Here is a 27,516-nt window from a genome sequence, read left to right on the forward strand (position 1 = left end):
ATAATTGAACCAGTATCGGGGTAGTTACTCAAAATGTAATTAGTTAGTTACTATTTACTTCTGTAAATTGTAATGAGATTACTTTACTAGTTACTGCATTTGAAAAGTAACTTCACTACTTATTACTTTACTTAAATTTTTCCAAATTCTGTTTTCCATTTAAATTTTTCTGGATTCCATTTTTTTCTGTTTTATTTTTCTCAACTCCTTTTTAATTGTTAAATTTAATTGTATTAATCAAAAAGCATGTCTAATTAATTTAAATCATAACATACATTTTCACAGCAATTTATTAAGAGTAAAAAAAAATTACATGTTTAGGGCCCTATGAAATGTTTTATTTTTTCTTCACCACATGTTTGATTTTTTTAGCATTTGCAATTATTCAATTTTTCTTAAAATAGCCTTATAAAATGTTTTTTCCCCTCAGAAATTCTGTTGTGTATTTAAATTTTTCTGTTTATCAAATTAAGGCATAAGGCATAGATTTTCTTTTAAATATTGAAAAGTAAGCAAACGTTATATTTTGGTAAACAAATGGGATTTACTATTAAAAATAAAACATGAAAGAAATAACAGCTGTAAACAAAGCAGAGCTGAGCTCACAAATGCTGCTTTATCAGGCATATGACATGCAAGTCTTCCTTCAGAAATTCGGTGATATAGAAACACCGGTGTCTCGTTTTGATATTTAAACATATAAATGTAAGGAATTATTATTATTATTAAACGTGCAGTACGTGCTCATGTTTATTCAACAAAGCCTTTTGGAAAATCATTTAGTTTTAAAATCGTGGGGAGTCTCCAAGAATAAATAAATGTATGGGAAACACATCCCACATCACAACCACCTGAGCCCAACTTCAGTCTACTCATCACCTTGACTTTAACTGCATTTGTAGAAGGCACCGCAGCCAGACCGATATACACACCACAGACCAGAAGTTAACTTAGGGCCAGACGCATGCGCCCCATGAAACCATCTATAAGATGACATTTCAGCGCTTGATAAACGGAAAGCGACTCCTACGAAGCACTTGAAGCACAGCTGTGCGATTGCTTTACGTTCATTGTTGGGAAATGCTAAATTGCTAGAATTATTTTATGGTGTGCTTCAGACTTATCCCTTAATAAAACATGAACAAATACATGGTGAACTACTGTATTTATTACAAAAAAATTTTTTTTTAGACAGTATTATTTATTTTCTTAAGCGAAAAAGAACTTCAAATGCAGCCAAAAATCTAACACCGCAAACTAAAAATGGTATTTTAGTTTTACAATATAACTGTATAAAAAACTGCAACAAATAAGTTTAGGAATATAAAAAATGATTTATTAATCAGATAATCTCTTTACAACAAAACAAGTAAAAAACAAGGAACCGTCAAGGCATAATTATTTTTAATAGAGATGTATTATTATTATTACTACATGGACATAGCTAAATCTACTGTAGGCTACAACAGTAGCTTAATATATTGTCAATTTGCTCACGTTAAACCGAACAGTTTTCACAAATGAAACGTTAAATTCTCATGAAGTGACGGTATATGCGTTTGTGTCCTCATATAGTGACACACGGCAGAGACTACAAAACAGCGAGCTCCCGCGCACCTGCGCCCGTCACCCACAGAGATGTAAAATTTGCAGGAGTAATATTTAAATAGTATTTTACAGTTTAATATTCACAGACACTAGATTGAGAATGAGAAGTTGTCGTCATAGCACAAAGCCCCTCCCTCGATATCACAGTCTCCGCCATGTTGGAAGGATACCATCGGCGAAACAGGATTGTTTACATGTTTACATGTGTTGTTAAGAGGAGGTTCTCGCAATTCTGCACTGTTTTACCATGCCTGGAAGTTACTGCTGCGTTAAAAACTGCTGCAGTACCTCACACGATACATATGGGAAACATAGGAACAATGGAATACAGTTTTTTTTTAAGTTACACCCAGCGCAAAACAGCGGTATTTGGAGAAGCTCTCAAGCGGCACAGAGACCTGGACCATTTACCTCCATGCACACATATGGGCATTGGGAATTATATATTTTTTAGTTAAAGTTACTACACAATGCAGGAGTTTAAAAGCCACAAGTCTTTGGAAAGTTACGAGGCTTTCTGCTGTGGCTGGGTCCATCTACTGCAGGTGAAGAAAACAGTGTTGTACTGGCCAAAGTAAGTTTATTCACATGCGTTTTAGCGTATTGTAATTACATTGTATTTAGAATGCACTTCTTGACCAAAATGACAAAGTAAATAACTGCGGCTGAACACTAGATTGTAACGAGATGTTCAATGTATACGAACGTTTCCAACATGTTTTGATGTAGGCTAAAGCTGTGTATGTTTAGTTATAATTTGATTTTAACCCAATGACACATACTGTACCAGGTTTTTTTGTTGGGGGCTGCAAAGTGGACAAACCAGTTCTGGGTTAGCTAGGGTAGTTAAATGTGTGATTGCGAGATGTAAATGTCCGGGTTAGATTAAAGCCATTAACAGCGTGAATGCAAAGTGACTTACATTGTAAACAGTATAATTCCCAATGTCCATATGTGTGCACTGAGGTAAATTGTTCAGGTCTCCGTGCCGCTGCAGGGAGCTGCCTGAGAGCTTCTCCAAACACCGCTGTTTTGCGCTTGGTTTGAGCTTGTTCCTGTAAGGTCCCCTTTCTTTCGCCTTATGTTTTTGCACTGCTCTACTTTCTTCCTTTTCTTCCGCGTATTCGTAGATCCGTCTCGATCTGTTCCGCCGACAAAATAAATGCGCAAAAATGAAAGCGCCCTGAAATTAGAGATGTTCCGATACCCTTTTTCTCTTCCCGATACCGATTCCGATACCTGGGCTCAGGGTATCGGCCGATACCGAGTACTGATCCGATACCTGGGTGTGTATCTGTATATACAGCTGTATATACTACTAGCCCTGTGTAAATTGCTAGAATTCTTTTTATGGTGTGCTTCAGACAGATCCCTCAATAAAACATGAACAAATACATGGTGAACTACTGTATTTATTACAGTATTTTTATTATCTAACATGAATTTGACAGTATTATTTATTTTCATATGCAAAAAAGAACTTCAAATGCAGCCAAAAATCTAACACCGCAAACTAAAAAAGGTATTTAAGTTTTACAATATAACTGTATAAAAAAACTGCAACAAATAAGTCTAGGAATATAAAAAAAGATCTATTAATCAGATAATCTCTTTACAACAAAACAAGTAAAAAACAAGCAACCATCTAGGCATAATTATTATTATTATAGAGACGTATTATTATTACTGTAGGCTACAACAGTAGCTTTATATATTGTCAATTTACTCATGTAAACCAAACATTTATTTTAATGGGCTGCCATGAAGATCTTTGAGTGTCTGTGTTTATGATATGACAGTATTCTCAAATGAAACGGTAAATTCTCATGAAGTGACGGTTTATGCGTTCGTGTCCTCATGACACACAGCAGAGACTACAAAACAGCGAGCTCTCGCGCATCTGTGCCAGTCACCCACAGAGATGTAGATTTTGCGGGAGTAATATTTAAATAGTATTTTGCAGTTTAATATTCACAGACACTAGTATATATTCGGCTACTGTCTGGAGCCCTGCGCTTTGACTTACACGGAAGCGACTGAACGCAGCTGCCGGTACTGAATATACTTGAGAGTCTGTAACTACCGGTACTACAGAGACATACTTCTAACCACTGATCTATAATATAGAAGCGGCTTCACTGTCTTTTGGCAGTTTAGAATGTGATGAGTGATCCAGTCATATATAGATCAGGGCTGCTAACGCGTTTTCATTTCTTCTTCGCTGCTCTAAACAGGGGTTGCTTGTGGCAACACAGCACAACTTCCTGTGTTTTCAATGCATTTTGAGCAGCGAAGAAGAACCGTGCAGCAGTTAGGCAAAGCTTGCGGTCATAACTAGGTATTTTTTAAGAAAATGGTATCGGATCGGTATATGGGTTCATGTACTCGCCGATGCCGATGCCAGAATTTGTTGTGGTATCGGAGATATTTCCGATACTAGTATCGGAATCGGAACAACTCTACCTGAAATGTTTAGTCGCGCCTCAGTGAAGTTCTGAAGGCATTGCCCCTGGCAACAGATAGCGTATCCTGCCATCAGGGCCGACCGGGCTCAGACCCCTCCCAAATCAACCCAAATCGGCACGTGACTCCTCAATCTCAATCTATTCAGCTACAGTCTGGAGCCCTGCGCTTAGACTAACACGGAAGCGACTGAACGCAGCTGCGGATAATGAATATACTCAAACTTACTACCGGTTCTACAGAGACGCTGGTATCATCACATTTTTTAATTTTCAGCACCGACTTGGTAGTGAAGTGCCAGTACTTGTGGCATCCCTAGTCACCGTTTTACTGTCTGGTTGGTCCAGTCTGAAATACTGATAAACAGCGGACATACTGCTAACCACTGATCTATAATATAGAAGCGTCTTCACTGTCTGTTGGCAGTTTAGAATGCGATGAGCGATCCAGTCATATATAGATCAGTGCTGCTAACGCGTTTTCATTTCTTCTTCGCTGCTCTAAACATTGATTGCTTGTGGCAACACAGCACAACTTCCTGTGTTGTCAATGCATTCTGAGCAGCGAAGAAGAACCGTGCAGCGGTTAGGCAAAGCTAGCGGTTATAACTAGGTCGTTTAAGAAAATGGTATCTTCTGAAGTTGACGCTTGTCAACAAAAAGACATCTTGAAATATGTATATATGTATTTGTTTTTTGTCCCACTTAACCGTCCTCATAATGTTGCTCATTTTGGGGATTTTTTTTTTTTTTTTGGTTGTTGTTGTTTTTCAAGGCTTTGGATAGTGCTGGTATGCCAGGGCCAGGCATGGACAGAGTCGACAGCCTGGCGGAGTATCTGGTGGAGCTTAGGAACCAGACCTCTGGTCCTCACCAACCAGCAGGTAAGGAACATTCAAGTTTCTCTACTTTCCCACCTTGACCTGTTATACATTAACACTTGCACATGTTTTGTTTACTCATATGCCATGTATTATATGTTCTCTCTACCTAGTTGAGCAATACAATTGCTCTTTGGCAGAACCTGCTTGATTATGAAAAGCAAAAGGTGGTGTTTGATGCCAGACACCAGAGCAGGCTGGACACAGCGAGGTTCAGGTCCTCCAAGAAGAGGCAGGAGTTCACTCCAGGGGTGGAAAATGTGAAGAGGCACGCTCTCACCACCACAGCCCTACTTGCCCAGTGGCCAGATTGTTGTCGCCTGATAGAGACCATTTTTGTAAAGCGCTGCAACATCCATAAGATTCCCAAAAAGAAGGGGACAAGCACAGTGTCCAGGTGGGTCCTCATGTTGGAGGACAACAAGAAAATCAGGCAGCGCATTCTGGCCAATGCTTCTGTTATGCAGCAGACCACCCTGCAGCTGGTAGATGTGAGTCACACAACATTGGTTCAGTAGCACAACAAGAGCGTTAAAAGGGAGGACAGTGCAGTATTGATGCAAGGGCTGCAACTGCCTAGCCGCTTGTCTATGGCGGCTGACCCTCTACTCCCTGCCAATGTGCACGCAGCTGTGGCTCAGCTCACCAATACCACCTGGCCAGTAGCACCGAGGGCCAGGCACAGACAAAGAGGAAGAGGAAAAAACCTTCAGCCACAGTGGTTTTGTCACCGCCAGCTGAGAGACCTCAAACCCAGCGACAACTGTCTCTGTAGAGACTGTGCCAAAGGAGCAATGGTTGGAGGATTTAAAAAAAAAATGAATATGAAAAATTATTTGTGTATAGTTCTTTTTCCTTTTTTTTTGAGTTTTATTTATTTGAGTTTTATTTGTTTAAAGAATGTACAAGAGCCATGGACATTTGAAAAGTTGTATGTATATAGTTTTGTTTTCTGTTCTTTTGCACTTGCAAAGAATGCACAAGAGTCATGAATATTTAAAAAAATTATTCATGTGTATTTTGCTGTTTTCTGTTCTTTTGCATATGCAACATTATAACTAAAATAATACAATTATAAAATTATAATTACAATAATTGTCTATTACTGGTTGAAAAATAAAAGTTTTTTCATGATTAACTCTTTTTTTTTTTTTTTTGTATGTTTTACTGAAAATGTTGAGAAATTTAAGAATTCTTTCGGAAATAAATTGACTATTTTTTACTATAATTTTTTAGAAAATAACTGTAACAGAAATATATTTATACTAAAAACGCAACAACTCAGAACTGTGAATAACATATCAACAATAATTAATATAGAGTTAATAAAATGTTCATTTGTAATTTCAGAACTAATTTCATTAATGTGGACATCATTTATGTGAGTTTTACTGAAAGATGGCAATTTACAGAATTAAGTAACAACTTCAATTTCTGGCAACAGTGGAATTCGAACTAGCAACCTTGTGATCAACCTTTCCTCCGTATAGATGTATAGGAAAAAAAAAATATATATATATTTTTATGTAATTTATTGCAAGCATACACTGCTTAAAACATTACTTCGGAGGTTAGAGGCAAAAAATTTCCTTTCTTCTATTTTCTCCTAATTTTTTCCCTTTTTCTCCTTACATTTCTTCCCCCTCCTTAACAGAATATTGTTCCCCAGCTTTAGGGTTGTGGGTTCGAGTCTGAGCAAGGCACTGAACCCACAACTGCTTCCTGGGAGCTGCAGCTTAAATGGCTGCCCACTGCTCCGGGTGTGTGTTCACTGCTGTGTGTGTATTCACTGCTGTGTGTGTGCACTTTGGATGGGAAAATGCAGAGCATGAATTCTGAGTGATGTATGTCACTTCACTTTAATCACACGTTTATACTAAATTAACAGTCTTATCCATAATGAGCTCAAGAACTTGCATTAAGTTTGCCACAGAAGTACCCTAATAATTGTGGAAAAGGAGACATTTTAATTATTAATTAATAAACTAATGTTTTCTTGTCGGCTGCAGGATGAAATTTACTGTGCTGACTCTCATGTCCACAGGATGCCCATAATCGGAGAGTATTTGCTTTTGTTTTGAATTGGTTAGTTTAAAAGTAGACATTTTAAGCTTTCTGTAGATATATTTCTCATGTATGTAAGGCACCCCAATTTTAAGCTATTTCATTATCAGAAATAAAGATCACGTGGGTGCTTCCCTGCCATGCATGCACATTAATAATTTTCAGCACACTTGAATATGAATAGTAAAAGAGCTCATTTCTTTTAGGTTACAATATGGGATTAACATTAAAAATAAATCTTCACAATTCTATAACCGAGTCAGATGCAGTTATAATCGGTAAATTGAAGGCTATTTGACTTGATTTAAATAATAATAATAATAATAATAATAATAAATAAAATAAATTTGTAAAGAAGAAAAAATATGTATACCGATAAAATGCACCCGGCATCAAGCGCCACAGAGTGCTGATCTTCCACTCTAATATTTTAAACAATGCAGAACACGTGATGTTGTGATGTTTGTTGGATAACTTGTGGTTAAAGCACTACTCAGCAGTCAACAACTGCAAATGCACATTGCAGATGCGGCAGAATCAGTGGAAAGCACAGTCTGGTTGGCAACATACTGTAAATAGGAAAATTCCCCCATCAATAAATAAATAAATAAATCCAAGCTAAACTTGCAGCATATAAAACCAAACAAAAAAACTAACATACAACATTAATGTAACATTAATGTAACAGTTTAACAGTACTTAGTACTTGAGGATTGCACATAGTGTATAGCTTATATTAGTGCTAGGTTTTGTTTGCTATCTCATGATACTAGACGCAGGCCATAGTTCCTCAAATCTTGAGTTGAAGTCTAATATCTCTGAGGAACTTCTTCAGGTTTGTTTGACTAGGCCTGGAGCTAAACTCTGCAGAACGCCGGACCTCCAGGACTGAATTTGAGGAACTCTGATGTATAATGTCATGATACATATGTCAAGATACATATCAGCAATGAGGCATCACCGTATCACAAAGCATCTAATAATCCACATGTCTAGCCCTCTTCTCAACCAGGTCATGACAGCTGCTGGTTTGCAAAAATCATTCCTTCAGGCAACGAAGGGGTACATTTCAATCAACACATGGGCTGTTCCAGGTTCACCCAAATGTGATAGTTTGATGGCATCAACTTGAACAACACGAAGAATACAGTTTTCGTGATTAATTGTATCATTTCTTTTTTTGAACTATAAAAATGTGAGAATAATAAAATGAAAATATAACTGTTTATAATAAAACTAAATGTTGAGAATGTCTGGATAGATGATGATTAAATCTGTTTCTTGTCTGAGATGTAATGTTAGACCCACAACAAAATGCTTTACAGTTTATACTAATGCTTGTCAGTTTAATTTAATGTTTTAATTTTAAACTCTAAAATTAAGGTTCACAATGCTGTGATGTGCCAATCTAAAATCTCTTCTCAGGGGACAGCAGAGTCTGGGTCCATGAGGACAAAGAGACAGTTTCTTCTGAGTATAAATATCACTACAGAAATCCAGTGAGCTTGAGACTTCAGTTGAAGACTTTACCAAAAGATTTCATCTCTGAACTTCCCAAGAACACACAAAGACTCCAGGTAACACATCATTAAATCAATTTAAGTTAACAGGTAATGTTAGTGTGAATGTGCTGTTTAGAGCTCAGCAGAACATTCAGATGTGATCACTTGTATTATACTTATAAAAAATCACTTGGAACTGAAGGGTGGAAAAAAGGTATTTTGGTTTCATAATTTTGGATCATAATTTTAACGAATTGAATGAATTAACTAGCCATATTTATGAGGAAATACATTTTTATTTATTTATTTGTATTGTATTATAAAGTAAGTTACATTGATACATAGTTGTATTGGTAATTGCTTTAGTTACACACATTGTAAGTCAACTAAACCATAATGAACCTTCATTTATTCCACGCTCAAGCACATGCATTAAGCTGGCTACAAAGCACAGGCAGAAGTATAGCCTAATAATTATAAAAAAGGAGAAATTGTAATTATTTATTAATAAATTAAATTAAAACTAAATTAAATTTATGCATTTAGCAGACACTTTTATCCAAAGCAACTTACAGTGCATTCAGGCAAACAATTTTTACCTATCATGTGTTCCCGGGGAATCAAACCCCCAACATTGCGCTTGATAGCACAATGCACTACCAATTGAGCTACAGGAACACTAATAAACTAATGTTTTCTTGTCGGCTGCACAATGAAATTCACAGTGCTGACTTTCATCTCCACAGTGGACTAGATGCACCTTTAGAGAGAAAAATAACCTTCACAGATTACATAATCGGAGTATTTGTTTGCGTTTTAAATTGGTTCATTTTAAAGTAGTCATTTCAAGCTTTCTGTAGACATATTTCTCATGTGTGTGAGGCACCCCAATTATTATCAGTTATTTAATTATCAGGAATAAATTCAAGTGATTGCAAGGGCTCCTCCCTATCAAGCATACGCATTAATAATTTTCCCGCACAAATGCTTGCATATGAATTGTAATAGAACACATTTATTTATGGGATCCGCATTAAAATAAATCTTCACAACTCTACATCCGAGACAGATGCGGTTATAACCTGTAAATTGATTTGACGTTTTAAAATTATTTAATAGATGATGCTGCTCCAATTCGTTGATCATTAGTTGTTCTTGATCAAGAACAAAATAGATGACTCTCATAAACCTGTTTTAATAAATCACTTTTGCATTAAATAATAAAGATACAAAGCAGCTTAAGTTAAATATTATTGTACAAATAATTACAAAATGCTATAGACTCTGAATACAACTGCAGTTTCACATTTTACATATGAATTACTTGTACATGTAAATATACAAAATAAACCAAACAAGATTTGTAATAAAGAAAAAATATGTAGACAAATAAAAATAAATTATGTAACCCCACAGCACATCTCTTGCTCGCTGCACTCAGCATCTGTGCAAATCTGGCCCTCTGAAAATTTAAAGAATAGGAAATAATCATGTGTTTAAACCCTGGATTGCCATAGTTTCTGTAGTTCTTCATTTCCTCTGCTCTCGAGCAGCTGTAGTGTCAACAATGTCTCTTAAAGGGTAAGTTCATCGAAAAATCATAATTATGTTATTAATAACTCACCCTCATGTCGTTCCAAACCCGTGAGACCTCTGTTTATCTTTGGAACACAGTTTAAGATATTTTAGATTTAGTCCGAGAGCTCTCAGTCCCTCCATTGAAACTGTGTGTACGGTATACTGTCCATGTCCAGAAAGCTAAGAAAAACATAATCTTTTGCACTCGACGTAATGACGTCATTGGCAATGATTGCCCTTTATTCAAGCCTTCGGTTTACCTGGGATCATAAAATTAGCACAGAATCAGTTCGGTTCAGATGCTCTGTGTGTCGGTCTGCTTCACGCTGAATCACACATGCGCAGTATCATCAGCTCCTCGTTTCACGAATCGGATGCGTCTGACAGAAACGGTTCTTGACTCGTGAACGAGTCAGTCTCTTGTTCATTATCTGGCTCGGCTCGGTGTTCATCTTCAGTTCTCTCTTCACAGCAGTTCAGTCAGTGTACTGTTTGAGTAAATGAATTACCCCGGGATATTGGTTTGTTTTAAATCAGAGGGATTGTCAGCCACATTAAAAAGTTAACAGCTTAAGTCATTTTTGGATTAATGCATATTGGAGACGCAAACCATTTAAAACGATTCAGTTCGATTTGGTGAACTGGTTCAAAAAGATCCGGTTACATCGAATGATTCGTTCACAAACCGGATATGATAAACTGTTTTGTTTTGAACTCTCTCACAACAGACACGGAAGAGAAGACAATGATGAATAAAGTCGTAGTTTTTGTTATTTTTGGACCAAAATGTATTTTCGATGCTTCAAAAAATTCTAACTGACCCTCTCATGTCACATGGACTACTTTGTTGATGTTTTTCTTACTTTTCTGGACATGGACAGTTATACCGTACACACAGCTCCAATGGAGCGACTGAGAGCTCTCGGACTAAATCTAAAATATCTTAAACTGTGTTCCCAAGATAAACAGAGGTCTCACGGGTTTGGAACGACATGAGGGTGTTATTAATAACATAATTATGATTTTTCGATGAACTAACCCTTTAAGCATTCCCCGTGGAATGCCTCCCCATTAAACAGTGGATTACATCTATTTTTTAAAGTTATTTGCCTCAGGCCTTTTTGGTGCTTTGCATTTTAACCGTGTTTATGTGGCTATGAAAATGTATTTCAAAATATTTGAATTGATCAGCTCCGCACTTGTGAGATTAGTTCACGCATGCTGTTCATTTGGAAGCGCGGTCACATGGCTCGGTGACAGGTCAGCGCGGCGTGAGCTCTGTATCATTGCACCGTTTCATCCCACTTTCAGTGCATTTGGCTTCCCATATGTACGAGTGAAGTCAAATCACCTTTATTTATATAGCCCTTTAAAAAAAACAAATTGCGTCAAGTAGGGGTGACTCCGAATAGTCGACAATTCGATATTTGTTGGTTGTTATGATTGTGCCATTCTGTCTATATGGGGGAGCTCAAATGTCTGATTTCACATAGAACTTGCTGTTTTCTCCCAATAAGTTAATATGAAGCCTATTATGATAAAGACGTGAATAAGAATCTGAAAAGAAAGAAGCTTCAAATTAAAATGTTAAAGTGCGTGAATAAATCCAACCACCCGTATAGATTTATATTTCACTTTCCATAATCCGTGACCGAAAGAGGAGCATCTTGGCAGCAGGGATTTAAAACTTTACCAAGACTCACACTGACACAGGCAGAGACTGGATTTTTTTGAACAGGTAGCGTACAAGTGATTCAAAACCTTTCAGCCGGTTTATATATATCATGGATATATTATTTACCTGATATAAAATGCATTTGGTTGAGTTAAGCACTTCATTGTAGTACTACGGTGATATCTCTTCAGCGCACAGCCCGAGCAGGACAAAAAACAAAGCAGAATATTAACTATGACCGGGACTGTTATATACATACTATTATAATGAGAAGACCATTATACTAAAACCAAGGAACCAAAACTCCATCGGTGACAGAATGAAGAAAAAAACCTTGGGAGAAACCAGGCTAAGTCGTGGGGTCAGTTCTCCTCTGAACAGACGAAACCAGTAGTTCAATTCCAGGCTGCAGCAAAGTCAGATTGTGCAGAAGAATCATCTGTTTCCTGTGGTCTTGTCCCGGTGGTCGTGTGAGACAAGGTCTTTACAGGGGATCTGTATCTGGGGCTCATCTAGTTGTCCTGGTCTCCGCTGTCTTTCAGGGATGTAAAGGTCCTTTCTAGGTGCTGATCCACCATCTGGTCTGGATACGTACTGGATCCGGGTGACTGCAGTGACCCTCTGATCTGGACACTGACTGGATCTGGTGGCTACGGTGACCTTGGAATAAGAGAAAAACAGACTAATATTAGTGTAGCTGCCATTCTTCTAACGATGTAGCAAGTACATCAAGGTGTTATTGGAAGTGTTCCCGGTTTCGGTTTACCTAATTAATGCAAAAATCCTTTTATGAATTTGGATATTAGAAGTGTTTTAGTATGTTATGTGTAAAATAGGTTAAAGAGAAAGATCTTTAATCTAAATTTAAACTGCAATAGTGTGTCTGCCTCCCGAACAATGTTAGGTAAGTTATTCCAGAGTTTAGGCGCCAAATAGGAAAAGGATCTGCCGCCTGCAGTTGATTTTGATATTTTAGGTATTATCAAATTGCCAGAGTTTTGAGAACGCAGCAGATGTGGAGGACTATAATGTAACAAGAGCTTGTTCAAATACTGAGGTGCTAAACCATTCAGGGCTTTAAAAGTAATAAGCAAGAGCAGAGTTTACAGAACCGGGCTAATACTTCCTGGTTCTAGTAAGAACTCTTGCTGCTGCATTTCGGACTAGCTGGAGTTTGTTTATTAAGCGTGCAGAACAACCACCCAATAAAGCATTACAATAATCTAACCTTGAGGTCATAAATGCATGGATTAACATTTCTGCACTTGACATTGAGGGCATAGGTCATAATTAAGATATATTTTTGAGATGTGAAAATGTAGTTTTGCCAAATGCTAGTAACGTGGCTTTCTAAGGAAAGATTGCTATCAAATAGCACACCTAGGTTCCTAACTGAAGACAAAGAATTGACAGAGCAACCATCAAGTCTTAGACAGTGTTCTAGGTTATTATATGCAGAGTTTTTAGGTTAACACCTCTGTTTTTTTTTGTTTTTTTTTTTAAGAATTTTGCAGTAGGAAATTACTCGTCATCCAGGTTTTTTATATCGACTATGCATTCCATTAGTTTTTCAAATTGGTATATTTTGCTGGGCCGTGAAGAAATAAAGAGCCGAGTATCATTAGCATAACAGTGAACGCTAACACCATGTTTCATATCTCCCAAGGGTAACATGTAAAGTGTGAAGAGTAACGTCCCTAGTACTGAGCCTTGAGGTACTCCATACTGCACTTTTGATCGATATGATACCTCTTCATTAACTGGTATGAATTGATGGCGGTCATATTAGTACGATTTAAACCATGCTAATGTACTTCCATTAATGCCAACAAAGTGTTCAAGTCGATTGAAAAAGAATGTTTTGGTCAATAGTGTCGAATGCAGCACTAAGGACCAATAGCACTAATAGAGAAATACAACTATGATCAGATGATAAGAGCAGGTCATTTGTAACTCTAAGGAAAGCAGTCTCAGTACTATGATATAAATCCTGACTGGAAATCCTTACGGATAAAAAAAAATTCTAAGAAGGAATATGATTGTGAGGATACTACCTTTTCTAGTGTCTTGGACAGAAAAGGTTGATTTGAGATCATTCTGTAATTAAGTAGTTCTTTGTGGTCAAGTTGTGTTTTTTGATGAGAGGCTTAATAGCATAATAGGTGCTCTTTAAATTCTGTACTTTTTTATATGTATATATATCAGGATCACATGCCTTCATTGTCATCTTTATGCAGGCACTTCGAATGAGATTCAGTGTGAGAAGCAAACAGAGAAAAGGTACTCCTCTCAGAAAATTTACAAATAAAAGTAATTTAGATGTTTAATTACTATTTGGAGCACTGGGATCACTAGATGAATATGTAATGAACTTATTTTTGTGAAAACCTAAAATTGGACTAAAATCAGCATTTTTCAGTCCAGATCTGTGCCTCGCAACAATCCTGTCTTTGACCTCATAGCTTGGTTTTTTGCAGGGCCGCGTTATCCTACTGACAACTTGTTTTAAAAGCATGCATCAAGTAACTTAAAAATGTAATTTTGTTTTACAAAAGTTAAGACTGAATGTACCTGAAAATGTCAAATGGTTTAACTGGCAAAGAAAGTTAAATATTTAATATTTTATTCACCTAGATGGCATGTAAATGTATTCACAGAAATAAATACTTTTAAAATTTCACACAAAATTAGATTTTTTTGTTGTTATCTCTAAAAATACATTAATTTTTTTTTTTTTTGCAATATTAGGCCAGACACATGTTGAAAATACATTTGCTTTTTTAAATAATCTTTGAAAATTGTGTAAAAAAAATTGTTAAAGACTATGTTAGATGATTACATTTTATTTCACATTAATGTCCAAGTATATTTCTATATTTTATAAAAAATATTGGTTACACCAATTGACACAAACCAGTTACACCACCTGACAATGTTGTTTCTACAGCCTTAGGCCACTGTTGTAAGCATGACAGTCAACAAGTTCAGCTAAAGTTTTTTTCTTTTTCTTTATGCTGAAAAAAAGCATCTGGCAACAAGAAATCATCACAGAGATGAACAGGGAACTAGTGTTTCAATTATAGTTAGAAAACAATGTATGATAACAAGAAATCATCAGAATTATTTATGCACAGTGAACTCATGTCTCATATTGTAAAAATACAGTTAATAAAAAAAATATCTGATAACAAGAAATCATCAGCATAATGAACAGTAACCTCATGTCTTGTGTAATAAAAAAAAAACAGTTAAAAAATCTGATAATAAGAAATCATCATAGTGATGAGCAGTGAACACATGTCTCCTATTGTAAAATACAGTAAAGAAAAAAAATCTGATCACAAGAAATCATCAGAGAGCTGAACAGTGAACTCATGTCTCGTATTGCATTTACAGTTGGCAGTAAAGAAAAAATCTGGCAACAAAAACCCAGGGGGTGGAACACAGGGAGAGAGGCCAAACCATGTGTGTTTAGGACCCAGTGTGTGCTTTGACTTGTTTTCAATTAAGTCCTATTCCTGTCCAGAGATAAAAAGGATCATTGTGACTGAAGATTTTCAGGCTTTATGTGCTCAAAACTGCTTCCAGTCATGTGCAGGACAGGACTTATGGTAGAATAGGAGGTCAGGTGGATAATATTTTTAATAATAATACGTTTATTTATACAGCACCTTTCCAGAGCTCAAGGACACTTTACAATCCCTTATGAAAAATAACCATGGTTTTATTATAGTAAAACTGTAGTAACCCATGGTTTTTTGGCGTATTGACTGCCATTTGTAAAACCACAGATTTACTACAAATACCATGGTAAAACTATGGTTAGTATAGCAAAACCATGGTTAATTTGTGGTTACCATGGTTTAACTACAGTAACCATGGTTTTTTGGTTTTATTTGTAGTAAAACCATGGTTAATTTTCGTAAGGGATAAACATAAGAATTTTGAGGATAACATGAAAATGACACCACTACATGACCAAACATCAGCGAAGCACTGCCTAATTGGCTATATCCAGAGGCAGGCTTTATCTTAGAAAATTGCACAAGAAATTGAGCGTAAACGCAAAGGAAAATCAGATAGGGAACATATAAAAAGGAGAAAAGCCCTGGCCACAGACGCAGCAAATTGCTGCAAAATCCCAGCTAGGGATGGGACGGTTCATTGAAAAAAACAATCCGTTCAGTATAGCACACACTGTTCCGCACGCGCTGGGACCGCTGTTCAACTAAAATCTGACAAAGCATCTGTAATAAGTTTTAAATAAATAACATGTAAAACAAACAGGGTTCAGCTAATGTATGTTTCTGTTGATGGATGCGCATTCTGGTTTCCCAGACATTACAACAACAGCGATGAAAATAAAAACAAAAAAACCTGGACAAATCATTCAATATTAATACGAACACTGTATCAGTGCATTCTTTTAAAGTGACAGTCTTTATATTAATCGAACAGCAGCAACAAAGAAATTACTCACTGCTCTTGATTAAAAAGCTTTTTTAACTTTAATGAAGAATTATCTTTCATTTATAGTACAAAATGCTATGCAGTTTTACATATGATTACTTTATTCAATTTCTGTACCTGAAAACTAATGCAAGACCTTCCAAAAAAATACCTGAAAGTCAGTTTATTTTATTTGTATCTTTACTCTATTGTATATATATATATATATGTATGTGTGTGTGTGTGTAATGATAGATGTTTTAAAAGAGCATCTTAATGACAAACTAGCACACTGTTTTACATATGGGGATACAGTATTTTTTTAGTGCCAAAATGATTTTTCATTTCTAGAGTTTCTAGCGTTCAATTTCTACTGTACAATGCTTATTTATTTTGAAGGTGATGAAGGAAGCAACAGTAGCACTAGTGCTGTTGAACGATATGGGGTGGACAGTTCAGCTTCTGAGTCAGAGCAGGAACCTTCAGGTAAAGTTGAAGCTATAAGCAAAACTAAACATGCTGACTATATTCTTAGAAAAATATGTGCTTTTATGATTTATAAGATCATCAGTAGGACTGTGGTCATTGGGACATACAATTGATGGCTGTATTATTAATATAGATTATTGAAAGTTACTTTACTTTATATTAATTAATTACTTTACTTTATATTGCATTTATACATACCTCCCGCGTCAGCTTTGTGGTCTCATCGATGGTATATAGCAATAATATATATATATATATTTTTTGTAATGCTTTTATGTTCATAATCATTAATTGCTATTAAAATAATGTACTGAGAACAATAATAAACACACATAAATGTTCATAATTATGTATTTATTACTTTTAGTATCTTGACACTTGCTCAAGCAGTGTTTTGAGCTCAGATAAGATGGTTGTTGAGTGTCCTCAGGCGACTGTTAATTTTATATGAGAATACACTACCTGTTATTAACGGAAAAATGTAAATTATCCACCAAATTATCATCATTTTTGTAAGTTAACAACGATGCCACCTCAGTAAATTAGTCAAATAGTAAACTGAGTTATTGCCTACATAACATATTTTAATATAAATAATGTAGGAAAACCGTTAAAACAGAAATAACAAAGATGTAAACTTCATCTGTCATTCAAACTCGCTCGCTCCCGCTCTTGCAGTAACGTGCTGAACTGTCAAGTAATGTTCGTTTGGCTGCCTGGTGCTCGAGGATATAGAGCCATCAACTTTTTTTTGAGCAAGCATTGATTATGTGTGACACAGTCTCAATTTGCGGGACGCATGAATTGGGCTTCAAACGTTGTGCGCGCACGCGCTACGCAGGTCGGGTGGTCACCCTATCTGCCCGCCATGGAAGAGAGGCAATATACTGAGGGACGGTGAGAAGATGAGAATCAGAGGAAAGCAATGAATGAGGTGGAGAGTAGGGAAATAGCAGGTTGCAAAGATAGTTAGGAGCCAGACCATACAAAGTTTTAAATGTAAGCGGGACAATTTTAAACTTAAAAAAAAAAAAATGATTTGATACAATTCATGATCTGAAATCCCACTGGATTACTTTTGAACAACTGGGCCCAGGTTCTCATATGAGAAGCAGGCTGAAAAACTAATGTGCACCCCTGATTATACGATTATATTACATTATATTAGGTGAATGGAATAGAAATATGCATCAAAGCCAAACGTTTATTATATAAAACAAAAACAGTCATGCTGTTTAACATAATTATTTTATACTAGGCTTACAGAGCTTAGTTAATTAAGTCGTGGCTAAAGCACCACTTTCTCAGAAAAACACTTAAACAACAACATTGAACACTTGGAAATAGTTACAAATAGTAGGTTAGTTTATATTACATCTTTAATCAGCATTAGAACTAGTTTTATATATGACTAAATTGGCCCCTAACAGAAAGTCTTGTAAAAGGAACAAGTTACACCATTTGCCATTTCAATTTAAAATCAATTTTGACAGGCATTATCATGGGCACCTATGTAAGCACACGGCCATGTTGGGAACATTTCAAATGTAATTAATAAAGTTAACACTCATTTTATTTATAATTATCAATGTATTCCTGGGGTCTTAACATTTGACATGTACACCTAAGCATACCTAACCATATCTTAAAAATGTCAAATTATCTCACATTTTACAGAGAGTTAATAACCTTTGCATGCAGCAGTTAGTATTATTTGGGGGTCCTTCTCTGTGAAACAATTTCCTGTTACATGGTCTTCTGCACAATATTTAAAAAATGGCCCCTTGAATGGTGGTTACACCACCTTGACTCCTAAGGAATTTGCCTTGTGTCACATACTGTATTTCCCCAAATTAATTATAATATTCAGAACAATGGTGCTCCATTTACCTTTATTTACTATTAAACAGGTCTAATGTAAGATTATGCCAAACTAGCTGATATGGCGTTTTATTGAGAATTTCACCTTTTCTTAAACCCGTTAATTTACTTTGAACAGTTTTTACGATTACACTACATTGTCATTTTTGCAAATTGTATGCAAGTAACTTGCAAATGTATTTAAAAAATTTAACCCTTTTAAAATTCATTAAACCATGTGGACACAAAATATTAGCGTCCCGTCATTAACCCATGTATAAAATAATGAACAAATTAGAAAAACACATTTAATTATATTTTTCAATTAACGGAGTACAAGTTAAATATAAAATAATCAGAGCTATCTGGTTGGAATTTTTGGGTACAACCCAATTCAAGAATGACAGCAAGAATGTTGTCCGACTAGGGCTGTTCGATTCCACAATTTATGAAATTGATTCCGATTCCAATCCTTGTCCTGGAATTGATGGGAATCGATTCCAAGAATTGATTCCTCAATATTGTTTTCGATTCTTTTCCAAATCTTGTTTTTTTTTAGATTAAAGGAACCTAATCTCACCATGATAACTGCAGGATAGGTCGTATAATGTATCCTTCCTATAATATGAACCTAAAAAATTTTAATATTTGAAAATTTAACATTTTATCTGCTTTGCCCTTGAAATTAGTCATAGCCCAGCTCAGCAGGGACATGCATTTATCGCGTGAACTAAATAAGACATGAAGCATGGGCGTAGGTTTGGGGGGGGGGGGGGGTGCTAGGTACTAGTCCATATCAATATTTTGAGATGACAAATTTGTCCCCACCAATATTTAGCAAGCTCCTTTGAACTGCTATTTGGATCTTTGCACTGCTATTTGGATCGATTCTAATGGCCAGGACGACGATAGTACAAGAAACGCCGCAATTTAATTGGTGCGGGGGGTATCTGACAGGCTACACGCGCGGAGCGGGACTACTTTTGTGCTTTCACTAGCAGCGAGCGGGAGGTGTGTGTGAGCGCGCATGTTGACAACGCCGACGGTACAAGGGCTGTCTTTCTGCCACATACAAAGGCCAGAGTAAAAACATTTTAATATTCCGGGGGTGTTTTTTGCCCCTTTTTGTACTTTATAGAAGGCACCCAAGAAGAAGAAAGGGGACATAAGAAGCTTTTTCATAAAGCAGAGTCAGAGTGTAAGTAGGCAAAATAACTAGCTAGCCACAAAAATAAACTAGCAGTAGTGACTGACCAGGCTTTCAAATGCATATTCTGTGGAAAATAGTATTAACTGGCGATAGTATTACCCAGGATGATAGAATGCTACGTTAGCAAGTAACTGGGGGTTATGGTGGTGTCCCCACCAAAGCTGAGACCAAACCTACGCCCATGACATGAAGTGTCTAAAATAATTGTGCACAGTTCAGCTGAATGATGAAGTTTACTTTGTATACTTTGCACAATATTAACCAACTGTACACTGAAACAAAATATTTGTGACGTGTTCTTTTATAATTATCATTGGCAAATAGAAATGTTTTTAAAAACAGTATTTTAGATGGTAATAAGATCAAGACCCTCAATTGTGGACAAGTCAGTTCCAGCGTAAAATAACCTTTTAATTTTTTTTTTTTTTTTTTTTTTATATAAAATTTTTAATTATCTTTTATCTCACAACTGTGGTAATTATGGCTTTGATGAATTGTGCTTCTGAAACAGAAGGCTACATCCTAAAATTAAAATGATCGGTACCGACTCATTTTCTTTCTGTTTATTTTCATGAATTTAAATGTGTGCAGCCTCTGTAGGATGTAGCCTTCCGTTTGAAAGACTCCTATAGATAAGCTTTGTTGAACTGAAAAAGACTCTGAATGAGGAGTCGATTCCCCTTGATGGAATTGATTCCAACCTTTGGAATCGAATCTCGATTCCCAACGCCTCGGAATCTATTCTTTTTGGAATCGATTCCCAGCCCTACAGTATGTCCAACCATAGAATACTTTTGCGCTTTGAAACAGTCCATTTTAAATGAGCCTTGAACAACAGGACACAATTGCTCTTCTGGACCATGTTCACATATGGCTTCCTTTTTGCATGATAGAGCTTTAGTTAGAATGGAGGATTGTGTTTACTGAAAGTGGTTTCTGAAAGTATTCCTGGGCCCATTTAGTAATGTCAATGACAGAGTCATGCCAATGAGTGATGCAGTGTTGTCTGAGGGGCCGAAGACAATAGGCATATAACAAAGGTCTTTGGCCTTGTCTCTTACGCACAGAGACGAGTTTTTAAAGTATTCCAGTCTTTTTATGCATTATTTTACAGATTGGAGAGTCTTTGCCCATCTTTACTTCCGAGACTCTGATGTCAATTAAATTAATAAGTACCTTGTTGAAAACAACAACAAGAGTGTTTTCAGACTTAATAACTCTTTTGTTTCTGAAAACAATTGCACACTAAAGTTAAATCAAAGTAGTTCACAAAAATACACAATTTTAGAAGCCTCTATACATACATAAGGCCAGTCCCAGCACGGCCTGGCACCAGATAGGGGGGCCAGAGATTAGTTTAGCTTGTATAATAGTCCTGGTTAAGGATCTGTATTCTTCATAATAATAGCATAACAACATATATTTGGCAAACAATCCAGTGTGTCTGCCCTTCTGCTTTGGAAAGCGTCAAATGATTTTACAATACATTTTCACAGAGGGCAGCAATCACAATCACATACATGTTTGTATGTGACATTTCTACAAATCAATGGTTAATCAGAGGTGTTTAGGTTGTCCTAAACACCAATTTTATGCATCTACCAAAACATCCAATTTTATGCATCTACCATACTGTAAAAATCACAAAGGGGGAAGCGTCACCCCAAGTTAAGCAACTGAGGATGTGCAACAAGCATGTTTCTTAAAAATGCTTAAATCTCGTGCCAATCCTGATTACCCACAGAGCAGTATGAATCCCCATTTCCAAAAGTCCCCAGCCTGGTCATATCTGCAAAACAAAAATACAGCTTCCTGTAGGCATGTTGTGGGCGGAGCTATAATACTGATTTGTGTTTTTTCCATAACATATATTCACTTATGTGCTGATTACCAACAAAAGACAGAATCGGAAGCAGTTGTACTTACCTGACTGGGGTCTTCCTCCATGTTTTAATAGCAAATTATGTGCAAATCCAGCGTCAACCTGGTCTTGTTTATAAAACATTCATCACTGAAATGACGAAAACAACACTACACTCCATTGCTGCCCCAGAAAAGCAACTGCATCCACGGTCCATGTAATGCTAGGTTTTTTGAGAAGCTGAACGTGGTAAACTTTCCCCTCACATCCAAAACACACTTATTTGGAGACATTCTCAAACAATCCTATGCAACGCTGCCAACGATTTCCTGATGAAGTGTGTTTACGGGCGAGGACTCGCTCTCCTCTGGGAGATGTGCATGGGCGTTCTTTCCCAAGAGAAATGCTCATAAGGAGTTCCATCATCGTCTACATCATAGACCCATCATCGAAAACTACCTAAACTTGTACCAACCAGAAATAAGATTTCTCCACTCATCCGAATTGGCCATGTTTAGCATGAAAATCCATCTCTTTAACACTGAACAACTCTGAATCCATGAAACAGCATTGTAGCCCCCCTTTAAGCAAACGTGTGATACATACGACCCCTTGCTGCGGCATGAGGCACACATAATATGCATTAATGCTGTAGATTGCATAATGGAGGGTGGTAGTCCAGCAGGGGAAGCATACACCCTTCGGAAACTTAGAATGGCATCCAGTATGAATGAAAATGCTCCGTAGAAACACCTCCGTCAGAATAAAAATGCCTAAACTGAAATGGTAATCTGTTGAGAGGTAGGTTAACCTTCTAGAAATGAACTAAATTAAATCCTGCCATGTAAACATGTTTAACTGATTACTTGTACCCAAGTAATCGCATCAATAGTCGGTCATCAGAATGGGAAAGTGATGTCGGCAACGCTGTGCATTCAGTGAATAGTAGAAACTGACATTACAGTAGAGACTGGGAAATCATGGACAAAGATAATAAAACTCCAGTTATACAATAACACACATTAGAATGGAATCTGGAATCTCATGACCAGAGCAGAAAGCTGATGTAATACGTGAAGCACAATTAACTGCATTTCAGCTTAGAAACAACACTATGACTGCATCTGAAAACTTAGGCAGATGACTTGCTGTCTTGCTGTCTAATCATTCAATGACTTTGCAGGCAGCGTTTTTTCCCAAAGGCACCTCATGCAACGGATTCGGACAGGTTTCTGAGGCGGAATAATGGTTTAATGATCTACATCAAAATATAGAGAGCTTTGGTTATATCTAAGTGGATATTTCATTACTGCAATATTAATTTCTCGCTAGAAATTACTTAAGTGGAAAACGTTGTTCAGAAACATACATTTACACACAAACTGAACACCGACCGCAACTTTCAGATGCCATCTTTATTTTTTGGCTAACTGTCACAGAATGGAATGCACGGGATTGTGGAATATCAAAGGCAGCTAAAGCACTATTCGGACGGGACTAGTTTTCTAAACTACGTTTGAGTTTCGATTCTCACCACCTGACGTCTGTGATTTTCATGTACCAATTCGGACGGGACTAACATCTCCGTGTTTATTACAGAGGTGGGAGGGTCTGATTTGTGCATCTGGGCGTCACAGAGATCACGCGCTCTGTATGCGTGCATTGCATTCATTCAGAATGATTGCCTTAGTATTATTACTCAATAAATACTAAATGGCTAGTATAGAAAAACCATGTTAATGTGTGGTTCCTTTAGTTTAACTTGTTTTCCTTTTTTTTTTTATTAAATGTATTTAAAACATTATGTAACTGAGTACATAAATGAACGTGAGTAATCTTACCTAATGCTGATATTACAATAGCAGGTGTCCTGAAAATTTATCCTACCCTGTCAGATTTTCCTACGCGGGTTTACTGCGCACGCGCACATCAATATCGCGTACTTTGTCTCATGCTAAACAACGATATTTAATGTATCTGCATTACTGTAAGGGTAGGTTTAGGGCTGGGGTAGTTGTAGACTTTAATAAAAACGCAATCTAATTGGTAGAAAATAATATTTATTGTTGGTTTCCTGTAACTGTATCCATTTTAGCTACAACCGCGAATATAACACATAATTACTGTATTTGCAGTACTGTAAGGGTATGATTAGGGTTGTGATAGGTGTAGACATTAATAAACCATAACTTTACAGTAGAATTTTCGTTGTGGAATTGTACTACCCACTGTTTTGGTGGGAGGTAGGAAAATCTGACAGCGTAGGACAAATCGACAGAACACCGGTATTAACAGTTTATGCGATCTTGCTCTTGATTTTATTATTTGTATTATTTTTTTATTATTATTTATTTGCCGCTAAGCAAATATATCAAACATCCGCGCGGTAAGAGCATCCACGGTAATTCACGTTGGCCAAAACACACAAGGAAACGCGTTGTGAAATAAAATATCACCGGCAATCACAGACATTCGCATTCGGACGGGATTAGTTTTCTCAGAGGATCACTGAGTTTGCTGAAAAAAACGGTAGGTAATTTGCTCTGGAATTATCACAGAGGTTGTGTGAGAAAAACACAGACGTGGCAGATTCGGACGGGATTAAAATCACCAAGTACGTCTGTGAAACGCAAATTTCTCTAACGACCCCCTGTGAAACTAGTCCCGTCCGAATAGGGCTTATAAGGATACATCTATGCTGCCTTCAAAACCGGCCAGATGAAGTCATCTCAGGAGACAGGAAATGAAGCGGACATTGATATCGGACGTTCCTTGAAGCCTTCCTACCTTGGAATGCGACCTCCGAAGGCAGCATTTTCAGTTTTCGTATGCAGCCTATGATAGTGAATAGCTCAATGAATACACTTGACCAAAGTTTGCCTGTTATTGTATGAATTATTACAGATTCATAAACCCATTTGTAAATGTTGTAAGATAGCTCATTGCTAGCACTCTGCATTCATAAGCTGCCCCCCTTGTGATACATGTTTTAACAAAACTTGGAGAGAATCATCTATTTTACTATTTAAATTGACTTTTTTTTTTTTACACACACACATATATATATATATATATATAATACAGTTCATTTCAGAGCTGAATTAAAGAAGATCTTAGGCTCAAGTTATTTCCCCTTGCTGAACTGACAAGCCTTGGTGTTTCCCAGTTTTCCTCTTCATGCCATTAACATTATTCTGGATGTTTTCAGCCAGCAACATTACAGAACCTTTAATGTTCTCATGGGTCACAAGACAATATCAATAATTCTGTGCAACATCTGAATGGATGAGCGTTTTATCACTTTACATTGTTGCGCAAACGCAGCACTGCGCGGAAGACTGCTCTTGCATGCAGCCGGCGGATGCAGTGCGTAGCGGCGCCTCAAACTTTTTTTCAGTTTGGTGTAATTTAGAAACGGTGCCTAAAGTGGGGGAGAACTCCCTCGCTTCGGCAATCAGCTCTCACTCAACCAGACCAGAAATGTCCCGGTGCACCCGAGGGCATTTGAGCGGAGTTCTCACACTGCAGCGGACACGCGCACTCAGTAGATGGTGGGCGGGGAAATGTGAGATGACAGAACTGATAATGCACCAATTACAACAAAGAATCACTAGTTTCTCAACTGTATGGTACACCATTAAAGGGAACGATTCCTGATAGTAAATTACAGATTTTGCGAAGCAACAAAACAAGTGGGTATACACTTAATGGCCCGACCACACCAGTGGTACGATAGAAGATGGCCTTGGTCATGTGACTTGAACATGGTCACTTAAACACTGAGCACACGAATGAACACTAGAGGTTCAATATTAGTCTGTTAATTCCGAGCAAGTGCGAGCAGCTATTAAAAATATGAATGCAACCCCGTTTTTTTTTCTTTATGCTTTTTCTCTCTGATAATTTGCATGTCATCGTTGCCACTTATGTCCCAAAATCGAAGCAGGAGCACATGTAAACATCGCATCAGATTAGATAATGTCTCATGTGGTCCACCGAATCTTTAAATCTGGATGAAGAAATAAAATTCAATTAAACATGGCTATTTTTGTCACGTTCTTATAACCCTAATGTATAGAAGCCATAGAGCGATAAATGCCTGCTTTTGAAGCTGCGTGCATCTAAAACACAGTTAATGTGACCTCAACCTTAGAAATAAACACCAGTGACATTGATATTTTGCCGCTAAATACAGCGAACCCCCGTTGAAACGCTTGCACGAGAATGCTGGTCTCGTTTAACCCTGTTCTCATGGCTTAATCGGCATGTCCTTAGAGCGATTGCATGCTCTAGCTGCGTATTGCTCCAGGTGTATGAACACAGATGTATAAATGCTGCTGCAAATATGCTTCATTTTCGTTCCTGCAACCGATGCAAAACCATGTTAACCACCAGGCAACATACACAGCAATATGGATTAAAAAGCATTCACTTATCTTAGATGCGGAATTCAGATGTTCTGAAACAATCTGCAACAGTTTGATTTGCAAGCAGCGATATGATCAGTTAATTGCAAGCAGCAATGCGATGGAGAGGCACTAAATAATGGCAATTAAATAGACCGCAGGTGAAAGGTGTCGAGACTGGATTGGTACACGTCAGGAACAGCTGAATGTCAGCTGATGCAAGCATGACCAACATGACCTGACTGAACTAACGCGATGCTCGATTAGTAACAAAGTAATGTGATTCTGCAACCGAGCCTGGTCCAAATGCTTTAGGCTTTAGGTAAGGAAACCGTTATTAATTATGTGAAAAGTGAAGTGACATTCAGCCAAGTATGGTGACCCATACTCAGAATTTGTGCTCTGCATTTAACCCATCCAAAGTGCACACACAGCAGTGAACACACACACAAACTGTGAACACACACCCGGAGCAGTGGGCAGCCATTTATGCTTAGGCACCCAGGGAGCAGTTGGGGGTTCAGTGCCTTGCTCAAAGGCACCTAAGTCGTGGTATTGAGGGTGGAGAGAGCACTGTACATGCACTCCCCCCACCCACAATTCCTGCTGGCCCAAGACTCGAACTCACAACCCTACGATTGGTAGTCCAACTCTCTAACCATAAGGCCACAACTTCCCCACGTGTGTATTGGCTGCCATGCCATGATGCCAAATTTTTGGGAACGTATATGCTTTAAAAACAAACAATTGTAACATTTAACAATAAGGTTCCATTAGTTAATGTTAATGTATTAAAGTGTTAGTTAATCATTGCAAAGTGTTACTCAATTAATTTAACGCCCCCATGTTGTGCATCCTGGTGCTGGGCCTGCATATGACAAAGCCTTAATTCCTTAAATCAATCTGCAATCACATAATAATCTATAGGTTACAGCTGATTGACTCCTGCTGTATCAGTAGCCAAAGAGCTCACTGCTCAGATTTCAAATACTTAGTCAGCATGTGTAGCACAAATTCAGGAACCTTTCTCCTGTGACTTCTTTTCAAATAGGTCTCGCTGGCTTTGCTAAGATGGTGGCTCTTTTGATGTACTTGAAGCAACCAAACTTCATCTACCTGTGTGCATTTATGTGGCTGACAACCCTTACTGTGGCAAATGCTGGATTTGGATTTACAGATTTCATAAAATCCCTAACAGAAACAAATACTGAAGGTAAGTTGCGAATGGTGTTACAAAATGTGAATGTGTTTCACTTCAATGTCTTTAGAAGGAAATAAAGTACTTAAGTATTTAAATTTATATTTAGTCATTTTATTTATGCTTTTATCCAAAGCAGCTTACAAATGAGGACAAAGTTCAAGATTTTTATTTGTCACATACATGGTTATATGGAGAGCATATGACCAGCAGTGAATGTAAGTCAGGTCTGCTCCATGGACAGTGCAATTATTACAGAATACAAACATAAGG

The 27,516-nt window shown here is 37.1% G+C and overlaps 1 protein-coding gene across 1 annotated transcript; it reads left to right on the plus strand.

The window, feature by feature from the left end:
- Positions 1 to 325: 325 nt before the first annotated feature.
- On the plus strand, positions 326 to 6,041 carry LOC127953444 (uncharacterized). Its single transcript, XM_052552694.1, has 3 exons — positions 326 to 2,182; positions 4,846 to 4,954; positions 5,065 to 6,041. The coding sequence occupies exons 1-3, from the start codon at positions 2,079 to 2,081 to the stop codon at positions 5,467 to 5,469; spliced, it is 618 nt and encodes a 205-aa protein (XP_052408654.1). The 5' UTR covers positions 326 to 2,078; the 3' UTR covers positions 5,470 to 6,041.
- Positions 6,042 to 27,516: the final 21,475 nt, after the last annotated feature.

The sequence above is a fragment of the Carassius gibelio genome, chromosome B3 (assembly GCF_023724105.1).
Source record: "Carassius gibelio isolate Cgi1373 ecotype wild population from Czech Republic chromosome B3, carGib1.2-hapl.c, whole genome shotgun sequence".
In the NCBI taxonomy this organism is placed as follows: Eukaryota; Metazoa; Chordata; class Actinopteri; order Cypriniformes; family Cyprinidae; genus Carassius; species Carassius gibelio.